A 15070-nucleotide genomic window follows, 5' to 3' on the forward strand; every position below is an offset into this window, starting at 1 on the left:
ACCAGGCATGCCTTACACATTAGCTTTGCCACACAGTTTAACAAGGGAAACAACTAACCTTATCTTATAGCTGAGAAAACAGTTTGGGAAAAGCCAAGTCACAATCAAAAGACACAGGAAGGTCTAACACCATAGTGAAAAAAATGAGCTCTGAAGCATAAAAGCATCTTGTTGCCCTGACTGGGGTGGCTCAGTTAGTTGGGCACTATCCTGCAAGTCAAGGGGATGCCGGTCCCATCCCCAGCCCTGCAGCATACTAATCAATGTTTCTCTCTCACATTAAAGGTTTTCTCACTGCACTTCTCCCTTCCCCTCTAAAAATAAATAAAATCTTTAAAAAAAAAAAAAAGCATCTTGTTCATTACCCAACTTCACTACGTACTTCCTTAGTGTCCACACACAAGTCACTTCAGCCCTGTGCCTCCAATTACTCATCTATAAGAGGGACATAAAAGCACATACCTCACAGGGTTGCTGGAAGTAGGATTATATAGACAAATGCTTATCACTCTGTCTTGTACATAATGTGTGCTCAGTAAATGAGACCCCTAATTATTTCTACCTCATGTTTCTTATCTCTCCGAACGCTTTTGTGTACACAGTGCTCTTAACAAGGTATTGTGAGACTTTTCTGTTTAGCATTGCAGGCAGAACAAGTTGAAGAGATAGTATAATATACCCCTAGTAAATTCACACTTAGGAAGCAATTTCAAAAGCAGGCTGCAACTTTAACAACTTGTTACTTCCTAATAACTGGTGCCCAATCCTAAGTGTATAATTAAGTCAATTATAAGCACATCACATTTAGAACAGTGAGCTTCCCTCCCAAAGTTTTTGCTGACCTTCCTTCACAGAGGCTGTCCGTCGCCTTGTTCTTTTTCTCCCCTTGTGATCTTCTTCCAGTATCTTATCATCAAAGCCAGTCAGCTCGATGGTTTCAGACTGACTTGTGGGTCCAGCTGAGAACCATTCTGGTTCTTCTTCTGTGTAGGAATCATTTCTTCTACGCTCACCAAAGACACGCTTACTGTCCCCAAACTCCCTCTGGAGAAGTACATAATGCAAGATAAAAAAATGAGATTCTAGTTAAGGCATTTCTACCTTAGTCGAGGCCTTGATTAATTAAGTAATGCTCAATAGTGCAATGAAGATACTATCCTGTAGACTTAAAGCCCCTCTCTGCCCTCATCCAGTTCTATTCCTCCCTATCTGGCTTAAGAATGGGCTGCGTTCACCCAGTATCTCAAAGTAACCTGGTATAAATGACGTGACTATTCAGTCCCAAAGTACACGAGGTGCCAAATAATCTAGAAGACAAACCCTGAAACGCTTGTCCTTGTAGTCCCTCTCTCGGTCTCTGTCTCTCAAGTCCCGTAGGTCCTTATCGCTCAGACGGTGATCCTTCTCAAAAGTCCTAGCAGAGATTATCCTCCCACTGCCAATTCTTCGTCCTCCAATCAGCCGAAGCCCATCGCTGTCTTTCTCCAATGGGCTTCCTGAGCGCCGGGAGCTAACAGCAGCTGTCACGTGGCAGCCTCCTCCAAAGCTTCGCCTCTGCGGGCTGAGAACAACATCTAAGTCATCTTCTTTTATACGCTCTCGTGGATCTGGAAAGATGCCAGAAACAGAAAGGTAAGCAAATCAGCAAGGGCGTTTTCCCTCTCCAGATGGTTTGTCTATGACTGGTGGTGGTGGGTTACTGGAAAAGAGTCACCAGTAAAACAGCTAGAGCAACATGTACATTATATACTTAAGTAAGCCCGAGCCTTTTGCTTTTGTCAACTAATAAACTATAGGTGTCAGTATTTGAAAAAGTAACTACTTAAAAAGTTAAGTGTCTCTTCAACAAACAGCATTGAAGAGTTGGATATCCATACACAAACAAATGAACTTGAATCCACTTCTGGTCTCATATACAAAAAAAATTCAAAATGGATCATAGATCTAAATGTAAAACCTGAAATTATAAAACTTCTAGAAGAAAATACAGAAGGAAATCTTTGTGACACTGGGTTAACAAAGTTTTCTTAGGCATGACACCAATTATCTTCTGGAGGGTAGGCCCTTGTAGTACAGGCTTCCCCCGCGAGGTGAGTTTTCTAGGAGCCCATCTGTATCAGTGTACCAGCTGGTATTGTAGTGCCAGGCTGCATTCAGCTTCAGTGTATTTTTTTGGAAGATGTCTTTTAAAAAATGATAAACTGGGCTTGATCAAAATTTTAAACTTCTACTCTTTGACAGACACAGTTAGTCCTTGTGTTACACTGTTGACAGGCTCTGCAAATTAAGGTGAAACAAAGTACAATGAAACCAATTTTACCAGGGGCTAATTGATATAAATGAAAGTCCCTATGACATTTCATCAATGTTATAATGAAATAACATGAACAAAATGTTATTCAAGAGCCTCGCCTACTAGTCAAAAAATACGAAAATAAGCCACAGCCTGGGAGAAAATATTTCAAAGCATATATCTGATAAAAGACCTGTATCCAGTACATATGAAAACTCTTAAAACTCAGAAAACAATCCAATTAAAAAAATGGACAAATGGTTTGAAGAGACACTTCACCAAAGATGATATATGGATGGCACAAATATGAATATGAAAAGATATTCAACATCATTAGTCATCAGTGAAGTGTAAATTAAACCATAATGTGATACCACTACACATCTATTAGAATGGCTGAAAAACAAAACAAAACTGACCAGTGCTTTCCTTTTGGCCACTTATTCCTCCCGGGCACATTACCATTGCGTTTCTCTCTCCTAAGCTCCAAGGGCTTTCTTATGCCTCTGTAACTTGTTTCCTGAGTCTAAGCAGCCTGGCTACCTCACTTCTACTACCTCTGTAACCTTCTAATTAAATTTTCTCTTATAATTTGGAAAAAAAAAAAAAATGCCGATCATTCCAAGCGATGACAAGGATGCAGAGCAAGTAGAATTCTCATACAGTGCTATAAAATGGTATTACCACTTCTAAAAACAGCTTGGCAGTTTCTCAAAACATTAAACACACCTACTCTAGGATCCAACCATTCTACTTTAAGTTATTTACCCAAGAGGCCCCCAAGAAAGTGTATGTTCCCACAGAGACTTGCACATGAATGTTCATAGTCAAAAACTGGAAACAGCCCAAATGTCTATCAATAGATAAATGAACTATGGCAAATTTATACAATGAAATCCTAATAGGCAATAAAAAGAAATTATTATATACACAACAACATAAATGAACCTTAACTATTCTCAGTGAAAGAAGCTACCCAAATAGAAGGGGTATCCCCTAAGAAAGCCAGAATTATCTTCTGGAGAGTAGGCCCTTGTAGCACAGGATTCCCCTGCTAGGTGAGTGTTCTAGGAACCCATCTGTATCAGTGTATCAGCTGGTATTGTCGTGAGAGGTTGCGTTCAGCTTCAGTGTATTTTTTTTTTGAAGATTCTTTCAATACATTTGCCCATTTCATGATGGGTGATTTCCGAGTGCACCTGCCCACACCGTGCTGAGTATTCAGCACTTTACCAAAAACGACATGACCCCCATGTCCCACCCTCCTTATCTCACCCTGACTTTTTTTGCTTGCTTGTTTCCTAGATGATAAAAAGGCCTCAAAGTGAAATGATCTGCCTATGTGGAAGACGTGAACAAAATGGTGGAAGCAGTAAAAGGCATCAAAATTGACCAGTTCAAAAACTGTTCTGAGCAGCAGAAAAATGTCACAATAGGTGTACTGCATCAAATGGAGAGTTCTTTGAGGGTGATTGAAGTTTAAACAAGAATAAATACAAATATTTATTTTTTTAATAAATAAATCTGGGTTTTTTGCCCTCCTCCCCGCCTTAGTGTTTACCGTATAATTCCACTTATATTAAATTCTAGGAAATGTAAACTAAAGTATGGTGACAAAAAGCGATCAGTGGCAGTCTGAGGGGAATTGTAAGGAAGGGACTCAGAGGAGTACTAGGAAACTTTTTTGGGGGGGTGATGGAAATACTTATTACTTTGTGGTAATGGTTTCACAGGTGTATACACATGTTAAAACATCACATGGTATGCTTTATGTGCAGTCTATTGTATGTCAAGTATATCTTAATCAAGGTGAAAGAAAAATAAACATGTCAACACACACAAAAATTCTTCCTAGAAAAACCAGAAAACTGAAGATAAGTCTAAGTGAGAAAAACCTTTTAATCCTCTCACCAGAAACAGTTCCTAAAACAGGTTGGTATGTACTTTTCCAGAACTTCATGTAGTGCCTCAGTTTTTTCCAATACAAGATATAATATGGGCAGTTTATACAACTTGGTAAACACATCTCCAACATGTTTTTAACAGATACACAGTAAACATTCACACATACTCAATCTCGTTTCTATTGGACATTTAGGTTGCTTCTAAGTTTTCATCATTTAAATAAGGTCTATGGCACATCTTTAATGATTCAGTTAGGATAAATTCTTTGAGAGGTATTTCCGCACTATGTGATAGATTCTGTGTAGAAGGGTCTTATAGCTCACACTAGAGTCACCCCTATTTTTTTTACTCAGTTCCAAATGTGGTTTATGATGGGTCTTCTCCAAAGGACCTCCTCTTGTAACAAGTTCCTTGACTAGTTTCTATATGGCCAAGTCTCCATTTCACTCCAACATTTTTTCTAGTTTAAAGGGGTAAAGGTATGGAAGATCAAATTTTACTGCAGACTCAAACCATATCTAAACCCTGAATTCAAATAATAATCTATTATGAATCCTGAATTGCTAGAACTGATTTATACCTGAGGACTAGTCTCATATAGGAGACTGAGCATAACCAGACTCCCGGCTCAGCTTTATGCTCCCTGTCACACTTCGCTCGGTTATCCATGTCAATGAAAGGCATCAGTCCGTTTCATTCGAAAGCACATAGCCTAACGTCTACTTTCCACTGCTATACGAGAAGGCTGATTTTACTCTAAGGGAAAATCCAATCAGTAAATCGGTTTCTTGATAATGACACTTTACCTCAATGCACAAAACTCTCACAGCTAAGAATGAAGCCAACAGCAATGAACATTGTCTCCAAAACTGCTGCCTCCACTTCTGAGTGACTGTGTGCTCACCTACTATCCTGCGCACCAGGGAAGGCCGGTCTGTATCCAACTCTTTTTTCACACTTTCCACTGGTGAGCTTCTCTCTGAAGCTGGGTAGAGAGAGGCATGCCACTTCTCAGGGTCCCAGACGCCATCACTACAAGTCAAAGGATACCAACGGTTAGCACTTATACCCATAAACTACACATGCGGCCTAATTTCAGAACTTCCTTAAGCTGAGAATCCCTTTCCAATATAAAATGTCATGGCTGCCATCGGAATGGTTGTCTATTTTAAGATGAAAACAAAAACAACTATTAATTCAGTAATACCTTGCTGTTATTCACATAACACCAGTAGTCACTTGAAAACCAGTGGTCTGTGCATAAATCAAACAATCAGATCACACACTTTGGGGTACATATGGACTACTTTAACTATGCCTGTCTTACACAAAGAATATGGCTCCATAAATATGCTTACTCAGTTTATTAAAGATTAGTACGGGGGGGGGTGTGTGTGTGACCCTTTCATTCTCTCACTAGAAGTTAACTCCTTGAATGCAGCGTGTGTATTTTTTCAGAATTTCTATGCATAATCTCAGTTTTCCTCACAAGCTCTTAAGAGCCTAAAATGTGTGGTTTGGGCTTCACTTTGTAACTCACTGCCTAATGATGGGGCTGGCAGGTGTGCAGAGCAGCTCTGGAGCCCAGCGATCTGGGACTGAATTCTAGTTTCAGTCATCGCCACCAGGGGCATCCTGAACAAGTCACTGAGCTATGCCTCTCAGTATTCTGCAGAGAGGGCTTTCCCAACCCCAGATCAGACCGAAACAACACAATTCTTTTTCTTACATTTATTAATTTTAAGAGAGAGGGGAAAAGAGGGAGAGAAGGGGATAAGGGGAGGAAGGGGGAAAGGGGAGGGGAGAGAAAGACTGATTTGTTGTTCCACTTATTTACTCATTCACTGGTAGATTCTTGTTTGTGCCCTCACCAGGGACGGAACCTGCAACCTTGGCATATAGGTATGACACTCTAGCCAACTGCTGACCACCCAAGCTAGTACAATTCTTAATTTACCAAGTTTGTAACAAGAAATTGACTAGAAGCAGCAACCTCCTTTCCCCACTGCAATAACTGCAATACCTGTCGTATTTTTCAGAGAGGCATGAAGGCCTTTGTTTGGAATGAGGGCGTTCTTTTATATCCAAGAGCTCCTCCTACAAAGAGAAATCAAATGGTGATTTTGAATAATATTTCACACACTTATGACTTTTGTTTTTAGTATTTGAGTATCTACCTTAAGTATTTCATACAGTTCCTGTTTATTTATACTTGACTTATTTCAGAAAGGACTGGAGTCAGTTCAATGTTCTTAGAAGAAGCTCAAGCAAAATTGGCAAATAACTTAATAGTTATCAGTTTCTTGTTAAGACACATTCTCACATAAACTGTTGTCCAATAATACATTCCACAACAATGAATGCTCATCAAGGCATGGAAGCGTCAGACTAACATAAAACCTCCATCTAATGTTACTATTCTAAAATGCGTTACGTGCCAATTTATAAGGAGACAGGTTTTTTTTTCTTTTCCATGTAAAGTTGCAAGGAAAAAACAAAGCAGCAGAAACATCCATATACCATTCATGTGATTTGCCTGGTAACATTTTTTCCTATTTGCTTCGGCATTTGGACTCTATGTAACGTTTTAAACCATTTCAGTAAAATGGCATAAAGTCATGTTCCTTTACCTGAAAATATTTCAGTGTCCATTTCCTAAGAATGAGGATATTCTTTCACAGCCTCTCATCCGGTTCCATTAGAGAATTAAGCCCTACAGAAAATTATTTGAATGACTACTTTTCCATTCTCCCAAGGAATATACTTGGCCAGTATCATTTTCGATGCATAGGAGAGAAAAATCTGTTACATACAATGGATGCCTTAGGGCATTAGGGTTTATTTCTGCAGAACATGGTTAAGAAGTGCTGTCAGTTTTATATGACTAGTTATCAATAATCTTATTTAACCTACCACTCTGGATCTCAATTTTGTCAACTGACCCAATAATGTCCTTTATATTACTTTTTTTTTTTAGCCTCCAACACAGGATCCAGTCTAGAATCAGATATTGGTTGCTGTGTCTCTCCAGTCTCTAACCTGGAAAATTTCTGCAACTGCTTTTGCTTTTTATGGAAGTCTATTTTTATTTTCTTTAAAGAGAACATTATTCATTATGGATTTGTCTAACGTTTCCTTGTGATCAGATTGAAACTGAGCATCCTGGAGCAGAATACTAACCTAAGAGATGTTGTGTCCATCTCAAAGCACTGCCTCTGGACGCTCATGATGTCCATCAGTGGTGTTAATTTTGACCAGTTGGTCTAGGTGCTGTCCAGTTTCTCTACTGTTCAGCTACTACTTCCCCCTTGCAACTAGTATGCACTCTATGGGGAGACACTTTAAAATCACCCAAATATCCTGGTCTTCATCAAAATCTCCCCTTAAATTTAGTATCTATTGATGGTTCTTGCCCAAACCAATCTTGATTTTCCAGCTCTAGGTCTCTCTCTCCATTTACCAGCCAGCACGTGGCAGTCCACTCTAAACACAAACCGTCCCTTCTCCCCTCTTTATTTACCTACTTATTGGCATGGACTCACAGATTCCTAGTCTTTTCAATGGTCTATAACTTATTAATGTCATTAATTATTTTGGTGCTTGAATTGTGAACCTCTTCAAGTTGGTTCCTAAGTCCTTCTGACATGTGCCATCATTTAAAAAAACAAAAAGAAAAAACCAAACACTTCCTTTCTTTCTTATGTTGTGGCTATCCTGTTCTAGCCCTAGAGCCAGTCGTTTCTCTAAGAAATCGTAGTTCATTCAAGTTGGGAATGTGTAAGAAACCAAGACCTGGGCACTGGGCATCCACGTTTGCTTCTTGGCTCTTTCGGCAGAACTAGGAATGTACATTTATAAACACACAATGTGTATATACTAATAAACACACATCTGCTCATATACATAAAAATCATTGCCTCCTTCTTACATACATTTTAACACTTTCATAAAAAAGGTTAAAAAAATCAATTCCTAAACTCTTAGCATCAGCAAAATGCTACAACTGCCCTGTGAAAAAGCGTACACCACTGTGCTGGGACCTCCGCAAGGCCCGTATCACAGGCCCCACGGCTTCTATGATCACTGCTTCCTGTATCTTGAGGCAAAGATGGAGGGACAGACGTACTCAGTCTACAGGAATCACTGCAAATAAGCATGCAATGAATTCCCCCAGTGTCTGCAGACACTTGAAGCATCGAAATCAGGGGTCCCCAACCCCCTCCCCTTGCCTGTCAGTGGACACTGCTTGCATTACGGCCTGAGCACCGCCTCCTGTCCACCACCTCCCCCCCCCACCCAAACTTTGTCTGGAACAATTGTCTTCCAAGAAACCAGTCCCTGGTGCCAAAAAGGTTGGGGATGGCTGATTGAAATGTTTTCTCTATGATCACAAAATACATTAGGACCAGATGTAGTTTTAGTTTTAAAACCTGAGTATCAGGCACTTGCATTTATTTATGACTTATTTATGAGTGATGTCTTATTTTTGGATAGAAATACCTGGAAAAATTGAGAAGTTTGAGATAAACTGAATTCCAAATAAAAGAAAATGTCTAGATACTGCTCTAAATTCTGAAAAAACTGCCAAAGCACTGATATATTACCTGCAAATTACCAGTAAAGATTGGAATCCAATGAAATCTTCAGGACAAACACACTGTCAAAGTTGCAAGGGTGTCGCATATCGGGTGGGGCAAATGGACCAACAGTAATTACGATGATAGCAGACATTACAATACAGAAACCCTAAGGACACGAGTGCTTAGAACAGTTTCTAGTAGAAACAGGAAGGGCTTTGCAATATAGGAAACATTTACACAGACACTATAAAAGATTACAAAGCAATTTTCTGCTATTAGAAGCAATCCCAAAATTGTTATATATTCCCTTACTCCACCACCCTCAAATCCAAACATTAAACTAAGAACCCTAACATACTCTTAAACAAAGGGCAGTATATTTCATACTTAAGTACGCATATTCTCAATATACCAAAGTTTCTAAACAATGAGGCTTTGTTTGAAATTTTTAACTCCAAAAGGTAATAGGAAGCCCAAGTGATAGGTGTTGTTACTACTACAGCTACTTGCTGAAACTCTAATGATTTTATCTATTTACAAGTCCACTGAGAAAGAGTAACATTTTAACACAGCCACAAAAACATGTAGGAGGACTAAATGTTCTATTTGTGGGGATCAAAAAGTATTTTTAAAAAGGTAACAAATAGTCTTAGAAAAGGGGAAATGAAGAGATTAAAGAGAGAGTAAAACTAAATGTAACACAGTATCCTGGAACGGAAAAGGGGTGTTAGTTTAAAACTAAGAAAATGTGAACAAAGTATGGACTTTAATAACAATGTATCAACATTGTTAACTGTGATAAATATACCATACTAATGTAAAGTATTACTAATAAGGAAAATTAGGAAGAGCTAAGGAACTATTTTCCCAGTTTTTTTGTAAATCTAAAAATGTTCTAAAAAAATAAAGTTTACCTCTACACTTCATACTGTATACAAAAATTGTGGGGTTGGGTGGGACGGGGAAAGTGGTGGCGGGAAAACGGAGCCAAATGTATTTGAACAATAAAAAAAATTTAGAAAAACTGACTCAAAATATGTCAAAGACCTAAGTATAAGAGCTTTAACTACAAAATTCCTAAGAGAAAACACAGGCGTATAAATCTTTGTGATCTTAGATTAAGAAATGTTTCTTAACTATGACACTGAAAGCATAAGCAAAGGAAAAGATACATTAGACTTCAAATTTAGAAACTTTCCTGTTTCAAATGATTATTAAAAAAGTGAAAAGAGCTCTGACTGGTGCAGCTCCGTGGGTTCACATCCTCTTGCAAACCTAAAGATCACTGGTTCAGTTCCTGGTCAGGGCATGGGCCTGGGATGCAAGCCAGGTCCTTGGTTGGGGGTGATCGGTGTTCCTCTCCCTTTCTTTGTCCCTCCCTTCCTCTCTCTCTAAAAATAAGTAAATAAAATCTTTAAGAAAAAAATGAAAAGAAAACCCCCCAAAACAGGAAAAAAAAATTACAAATAATATATGATAGTGTCCCCTTATCCACAGTTTCAGTCTGAAAATATTACATAGAAAATTCAAGAAATAAAAAAATCCCTCAGTTTTAAACTGTGCACCATTCCCAGTAGCATGACAAAAACCTCATGCCATCCTGCTTCATCCTACCCGGGACAGGACATATCCACACTGTTCGTACAGTATGATAAACTATTTTGAGACATTACATAACTTATTACAGTATATTGATATAACTATTGTATTTTATTATTACTGTTAATCTTTTACTATGCCTAATTTATAAATTAAACTTTGTCACAAGTATGCATGTATAGGAAAAAACCACTTTAGGGTTCGGTGCTATCCGTGGTTTCAGGCATCCACTGGGAGTATCGTAGTATTCCCCACAGGTAACGGGGAACTACTGTATCTGGTAAGAGTCTAGTATCCACAATATATAAAGAACTTGTACAACTCGACAACAACCCAATTTAAAAACAGGTAAAAGATTGCAATAGATTTTTCTCCAAAGAAGATACACAAATGGCCAATCATCACATGAAAGATGTTCGACATCAGTAGTCATTTTGGAAGGCCAAGTGAAAACCTCTGTGAGAGACCATTTATGTCTACTAGGATGGCTCTTAAAAAACCAACCAAACAAAAAAAGTAGGAAGTACTGGCAAGAACATAGAGAAATTGGAACTCTAACATTGCTGATGAAAATATAAAATGGTGCAGCTGCTGTGGAAAACAGTGACAGTTCCTTAAACAGTTAAACACAGCTACTCTATGACCCAGCAATTCCTCTCCTAGGTATGTATCAAAGAGAACTGAAAAATTACGTCCATACAACAACTTGTAAAAAATGCTCATAGCGGCATTATTCACAATAGCCAAAATGTGGAAACAACCCATGTGTCTTATTAGCTATGAATGGGTAAACAAAATGTGGTAAACCCATACAATGGAATATCATTTGGCAATGGAATATTATTTGGGAAGGAATAAAGTACTGCCCTGACTGGCGTGACTCGGTTGGTTGGGTGTTGTCTCCCAAAGCGAAAGGTCCTGGTTTCATTCCTGGTCGGGGCACATGCCTGGGTTGCGGTTAGTCCCAGGTTGGGGCGTGGTCCCAGGTCAGGATGCATAGGAGAGGAAACAAATTGATGCCCTTTCTCTCCCCCTTCCCCCTCTAAATAAATATAAATACTATCTTAAGAAAAAAAATACTGATACGTGCTATAACCTGATCCTTGAAAACATTAAGTGAAAGAAGCCAGACACAAAAGGCCACATATTGTATGATTCTATTTATATTCAATGTTCAAAATAAGTAAATCCATAGAATGAGGAAGAACGTTTGTCAGGAGCTGGGGAAAGGGGACAGTGGGGAGTGCATACTGCTGGATACAGAGTTTATATCTGGGGTGATGAAAATATTTTGGAATTACACAGTAGCGAAGGTTGCACAACTTTGTGAATCTACTATAAACCCCTGAATGGTGTACCTTGGGAGGGGTGAATTTTATATTTGTGAATTATACCTCGATAAAAATATTTTTAAGTAAATAAAACTGTGAGGTTCAGTTATCAGAAAATGCTTTGTTTAATTTCCCTCCTTACAGACTTATTGCTCTAACACAGACTGATAAATGCCAACTATTCTCAGAGACAAGAGTTGCTCAGGTTGGTAAAAATGTTTTAAACTTTCCCTCCCATATTATTCCAGTTTTCTCTGTTGACTTTATATGCTTGGCATATACCAGGTATGAATATTCAAGTGACTGACTACAAAGGTCTGTAGGGGCACAAGACAGGGCAGCAAGCCAGTTGCACACTGTCATTAACTATGCCGGCAGAACCATTTGTGGCAGGGTATACCTCTAAGTGCTAAATACACCTGTCTATAGAGAAGCAAGAACCACTTTCTTCAACAATAGGCTGAGCATTGGGAAAACGAAGCAATTCTTGGATTGTAAAAGCTGCTGGGAATAACTTTAAACATTCAGGTAAAACTATACTTAACTGTTCTTGAAAGCAGAGCATCTCAGAAGTTTCACGGTCTCATGGAAACAATATACAAAATTATGCATTTCTGCAGTGAGTGTTTGTACCTTCAAAAGATCTTCAACAGATCCCGAAGAGGTTAAGAGGTAATGCTTAAACTGACCCCATGGACCTCTTGGGTATTCAGGGAAAAATGAGAGAGATCCTCTTCATGGGGTTTAGAGAGCTGAATCTGTTAGCAAAGTCTTAGGTTGCGTAAGATGGTATCCCAGCCTGAGAGGACCTCCCAGAAACCAAGAGCTAAGTTAATACAAGGTTTGCTTTTTCCCTAACTATCCACTGAACATTTCCTGTGTGCGAGGCTTAGTGTATAGCATAGGTAAATGACTTTTGTCCCTGGCCCCAAGGCTCTCTAGTCTCTAAAGAGAAGTGTTTTTGAACTTGCCATTTCATCAAGAGCCCTTAACAACAATTTCCTGGAAAGGAACCCCTTCAGGATATTTTCAAAGAAAACCTTCAACTTTAGCTAAAGAAAAAAAAAAAAACTTAGAAAGTGCCCACTATGAACTGGGAGTGCTCCCTCCCTGTCAGTATTTCAGGAGGGAACGTAAGATTACCCTTTTGTAGAGTCCTAAGGCCCCACAGGAACTTACTGATCATGGACAAATTCACTAGAATTATCATCCGGACAAGAGAAGTGTTCTCATCTGAGACTTTACTTTTTGCACAGGTTACCAAAACCTGATCAGGCAAGAACAAACTGCTAATTGCCCAAGAGCCACAGACCCAAGAAAGTATGAACACATTTTCTTAGTTTTAGCGCCTTCCTTAAAGAAAATGACAAGCCTCCCAAAATAATCTACATATTTGGGAATTACTTATATGGACACCCACTTTTAGTGATCAGTATTAAAGAAGGAAGCAAATGAATGTGAGCGTAAGCCCCAAACAGTGGTTAAAATCCTCATCCAGTTTCTTTCTGCAGAAATCCTACGCAGGAGCAGCTATGCATTCTGATGGCATTCTGACGTTATAAAAGAATTTCACACAAGTCACTTATAGTAGATAAAAGGGGAAACAGTCTTTACCTTTGTGATCTAAATTCAGTTCACAGGAGTAGAAAACTCAATTTTTAAACAATTAACAGATTTAAAAAACCCCCAAAGTTTTATTTCCTTGTTAATAGTCAAAACACTCTAGAAGTGACCCCAATACATTACCTGTGTGCATGCCTGGCTCTCCCTAAAGAAGGCAAACGTCCCTGAAATAGCATTTGGGTTGGGCCTGCCTTTGACGTCCCCTCCCAATCGCCACCCTCCACACACCCACTAGCACTGGGCTTGGCCCATCAAGCTCTCAGATGCCTGTGGACTGACCTGATATTTCATTCTACAGAGTTACATGACTTTTCTGAAAGGACGAGAAAGCTTTTAAAAATCGATCACAATGGGGTAATGGCATCCACAGATGATACCCAGGGCAATGGTGAACTAACACATAGGGGGCGCATGGGATACATTCTACCACCCCCATTCATGAGGCCTGCTGTGTAGTAGTTCTTACAGGCAAGTCGGGATTCAAACTGGATCCTGCAGAGCTGACAAGCAGGACTTAGCACCCAGATTCACCCAAGCATCTAATGGTGACTGACTTAATGCAAAGACTTTCTTCTGTTGAAAGAAATTATTTGAAAGCGAGAGAGGGAATGGAAAAAAATGTTAAGTAAGCAGGTAGACAAATTATTAGAAGGAAACTTAAAATTTTTTAGCATTATATCTGCAATAGAACTTTGTGGTTTCATATGAAAATGGAGATGGTCACCGTGACATCTAAAAAAAAATTTAAAAAAAAAAAGCATCCTGATCTAAAATTGGTATCTAAAGGAGGTATCTTTTAGTACCTCCCCTTACCCTGTTAGGCCATAAGCAGTTTCTAGCATTTATTGTATATCAGACACTTTTCTAAACATTGGGCATGCACTTTCTCATTTATTCCCTACAAAAATCCTAGGAGGTAGACACCATTCCATCTGCATTTTTAAAAAGAAAAAGGTAAGATTCAAAGAAGCTAAGTGTATAGCAGAAGGCCACACAGGCTAGGTAATTGGTAGAGTGAGGGGTTCAAAGCCAGGCGGGGACGCTCAGTGGCTCCTTATTATCTCCTCTCCAATGTCTCTCTTGACAGGGCCTGAGGAGGTGTGTAACCTCTCCCAGCAGCTCTGTCACTCAGTGTTGTACCTGTTCTTGTTGAAGGGACCACTGGGAACCCTAAGCTAAATTACCACCTCGATGGGCAGGCTTTCCCTAAGTGGGCCTCCTCTCAGAGCACCCTTTCCTGAATCAAAGGCTCTGTTTCTAAATTTCTACGTTAAAGGTTCCAATTGTGAAATGACTGGCTCCTTATCTAGCTAGAAGTTCCCACCATGACTGAGCAGGAGAGGATACTCATGGAGACAAGAGCCCTGAGTCTAAGCACAGTTAGAACACAGTATCTAATGTGCTGCCAGCCAGGCTCCCTCTAAGAACTTCCCAGATAGCTAAGTTTCCTAGACAACTGAAACATTAAGATTGTATAATGATTTCTCGTCTCATAATTCTGCCTTCTCCAATATAAAGAGGCATCTTTATTTTTACACTAGCTTAAGAAATCTGCAGTCAAGTGTGTCACTGAAATGCTACCTGATAGAGGTTACTACTCATCTCAGTCAATGAGAGAAATGTATGAAGTTATCAAATGAGACCTTTGTACAGGAAAAACCAACCATGACTACTGATTTCAACTAGGATTTTAAAACACATTTACTCTTTTCTTCTCAGAAGCTTGCCTGACTTCAAGT

The 15070-nt window shown here is 39.2% G+C and overlaps 1 protein-coding gene across 3 annotated transcripts in view; it reads right to left on the reverse strand.

The window, feature by feature from the left end:
- Window positions 1–15070, reverse strand: part of EIF4ENIF1 (eukaryotic translation initiation factor 4E nuclear import factor 1) — a 44939-nt gene that overhangs the window by 22879 nt on the left and 6990 nt on the right. For all 3 annotated transcript variants that reach the window (XM_054594150.1, XM_054594152.1, XM_054594149.1), the window contains exons 3-6: window positions 6222–6295; window positions 5103–5230; window positions 1321–1607; window positions 843–1044 (exon numbers count right to left, since the gene is read on the reverse strand). In XM_054594150.1, the coding sequence (XP_054450125.1) occupies window positions 843–1044; window positions 1321–1607; window positions 5103–5230; window positions 6222–6295 (691 nt within the window). The remainder of the gene's footprint in view (window positions 1–842; window positions 1045–1320; window positions 1608–5102; window positions 5231–6221; window positions 6296–15070) is intronic.

This window comes from Pteronotus mesoamericanus, unplaced genomic scaffold (genome assembly GCF_021234165.1).
Source record: "Pteronotus mesoamericanus isolate MK-2021 breed Mesoamerican mustached bat unplaced genomic scaffold, CSHL_Meso_final scaffold_507, whole genome shotgun sequence".
Lineage (NCBI taxonomy): Eukaryota > Metazoa > Chordata > Mammalia > Chiroptera > Mormoopidae > Pteronotus > Pteronotus mesoamericanus.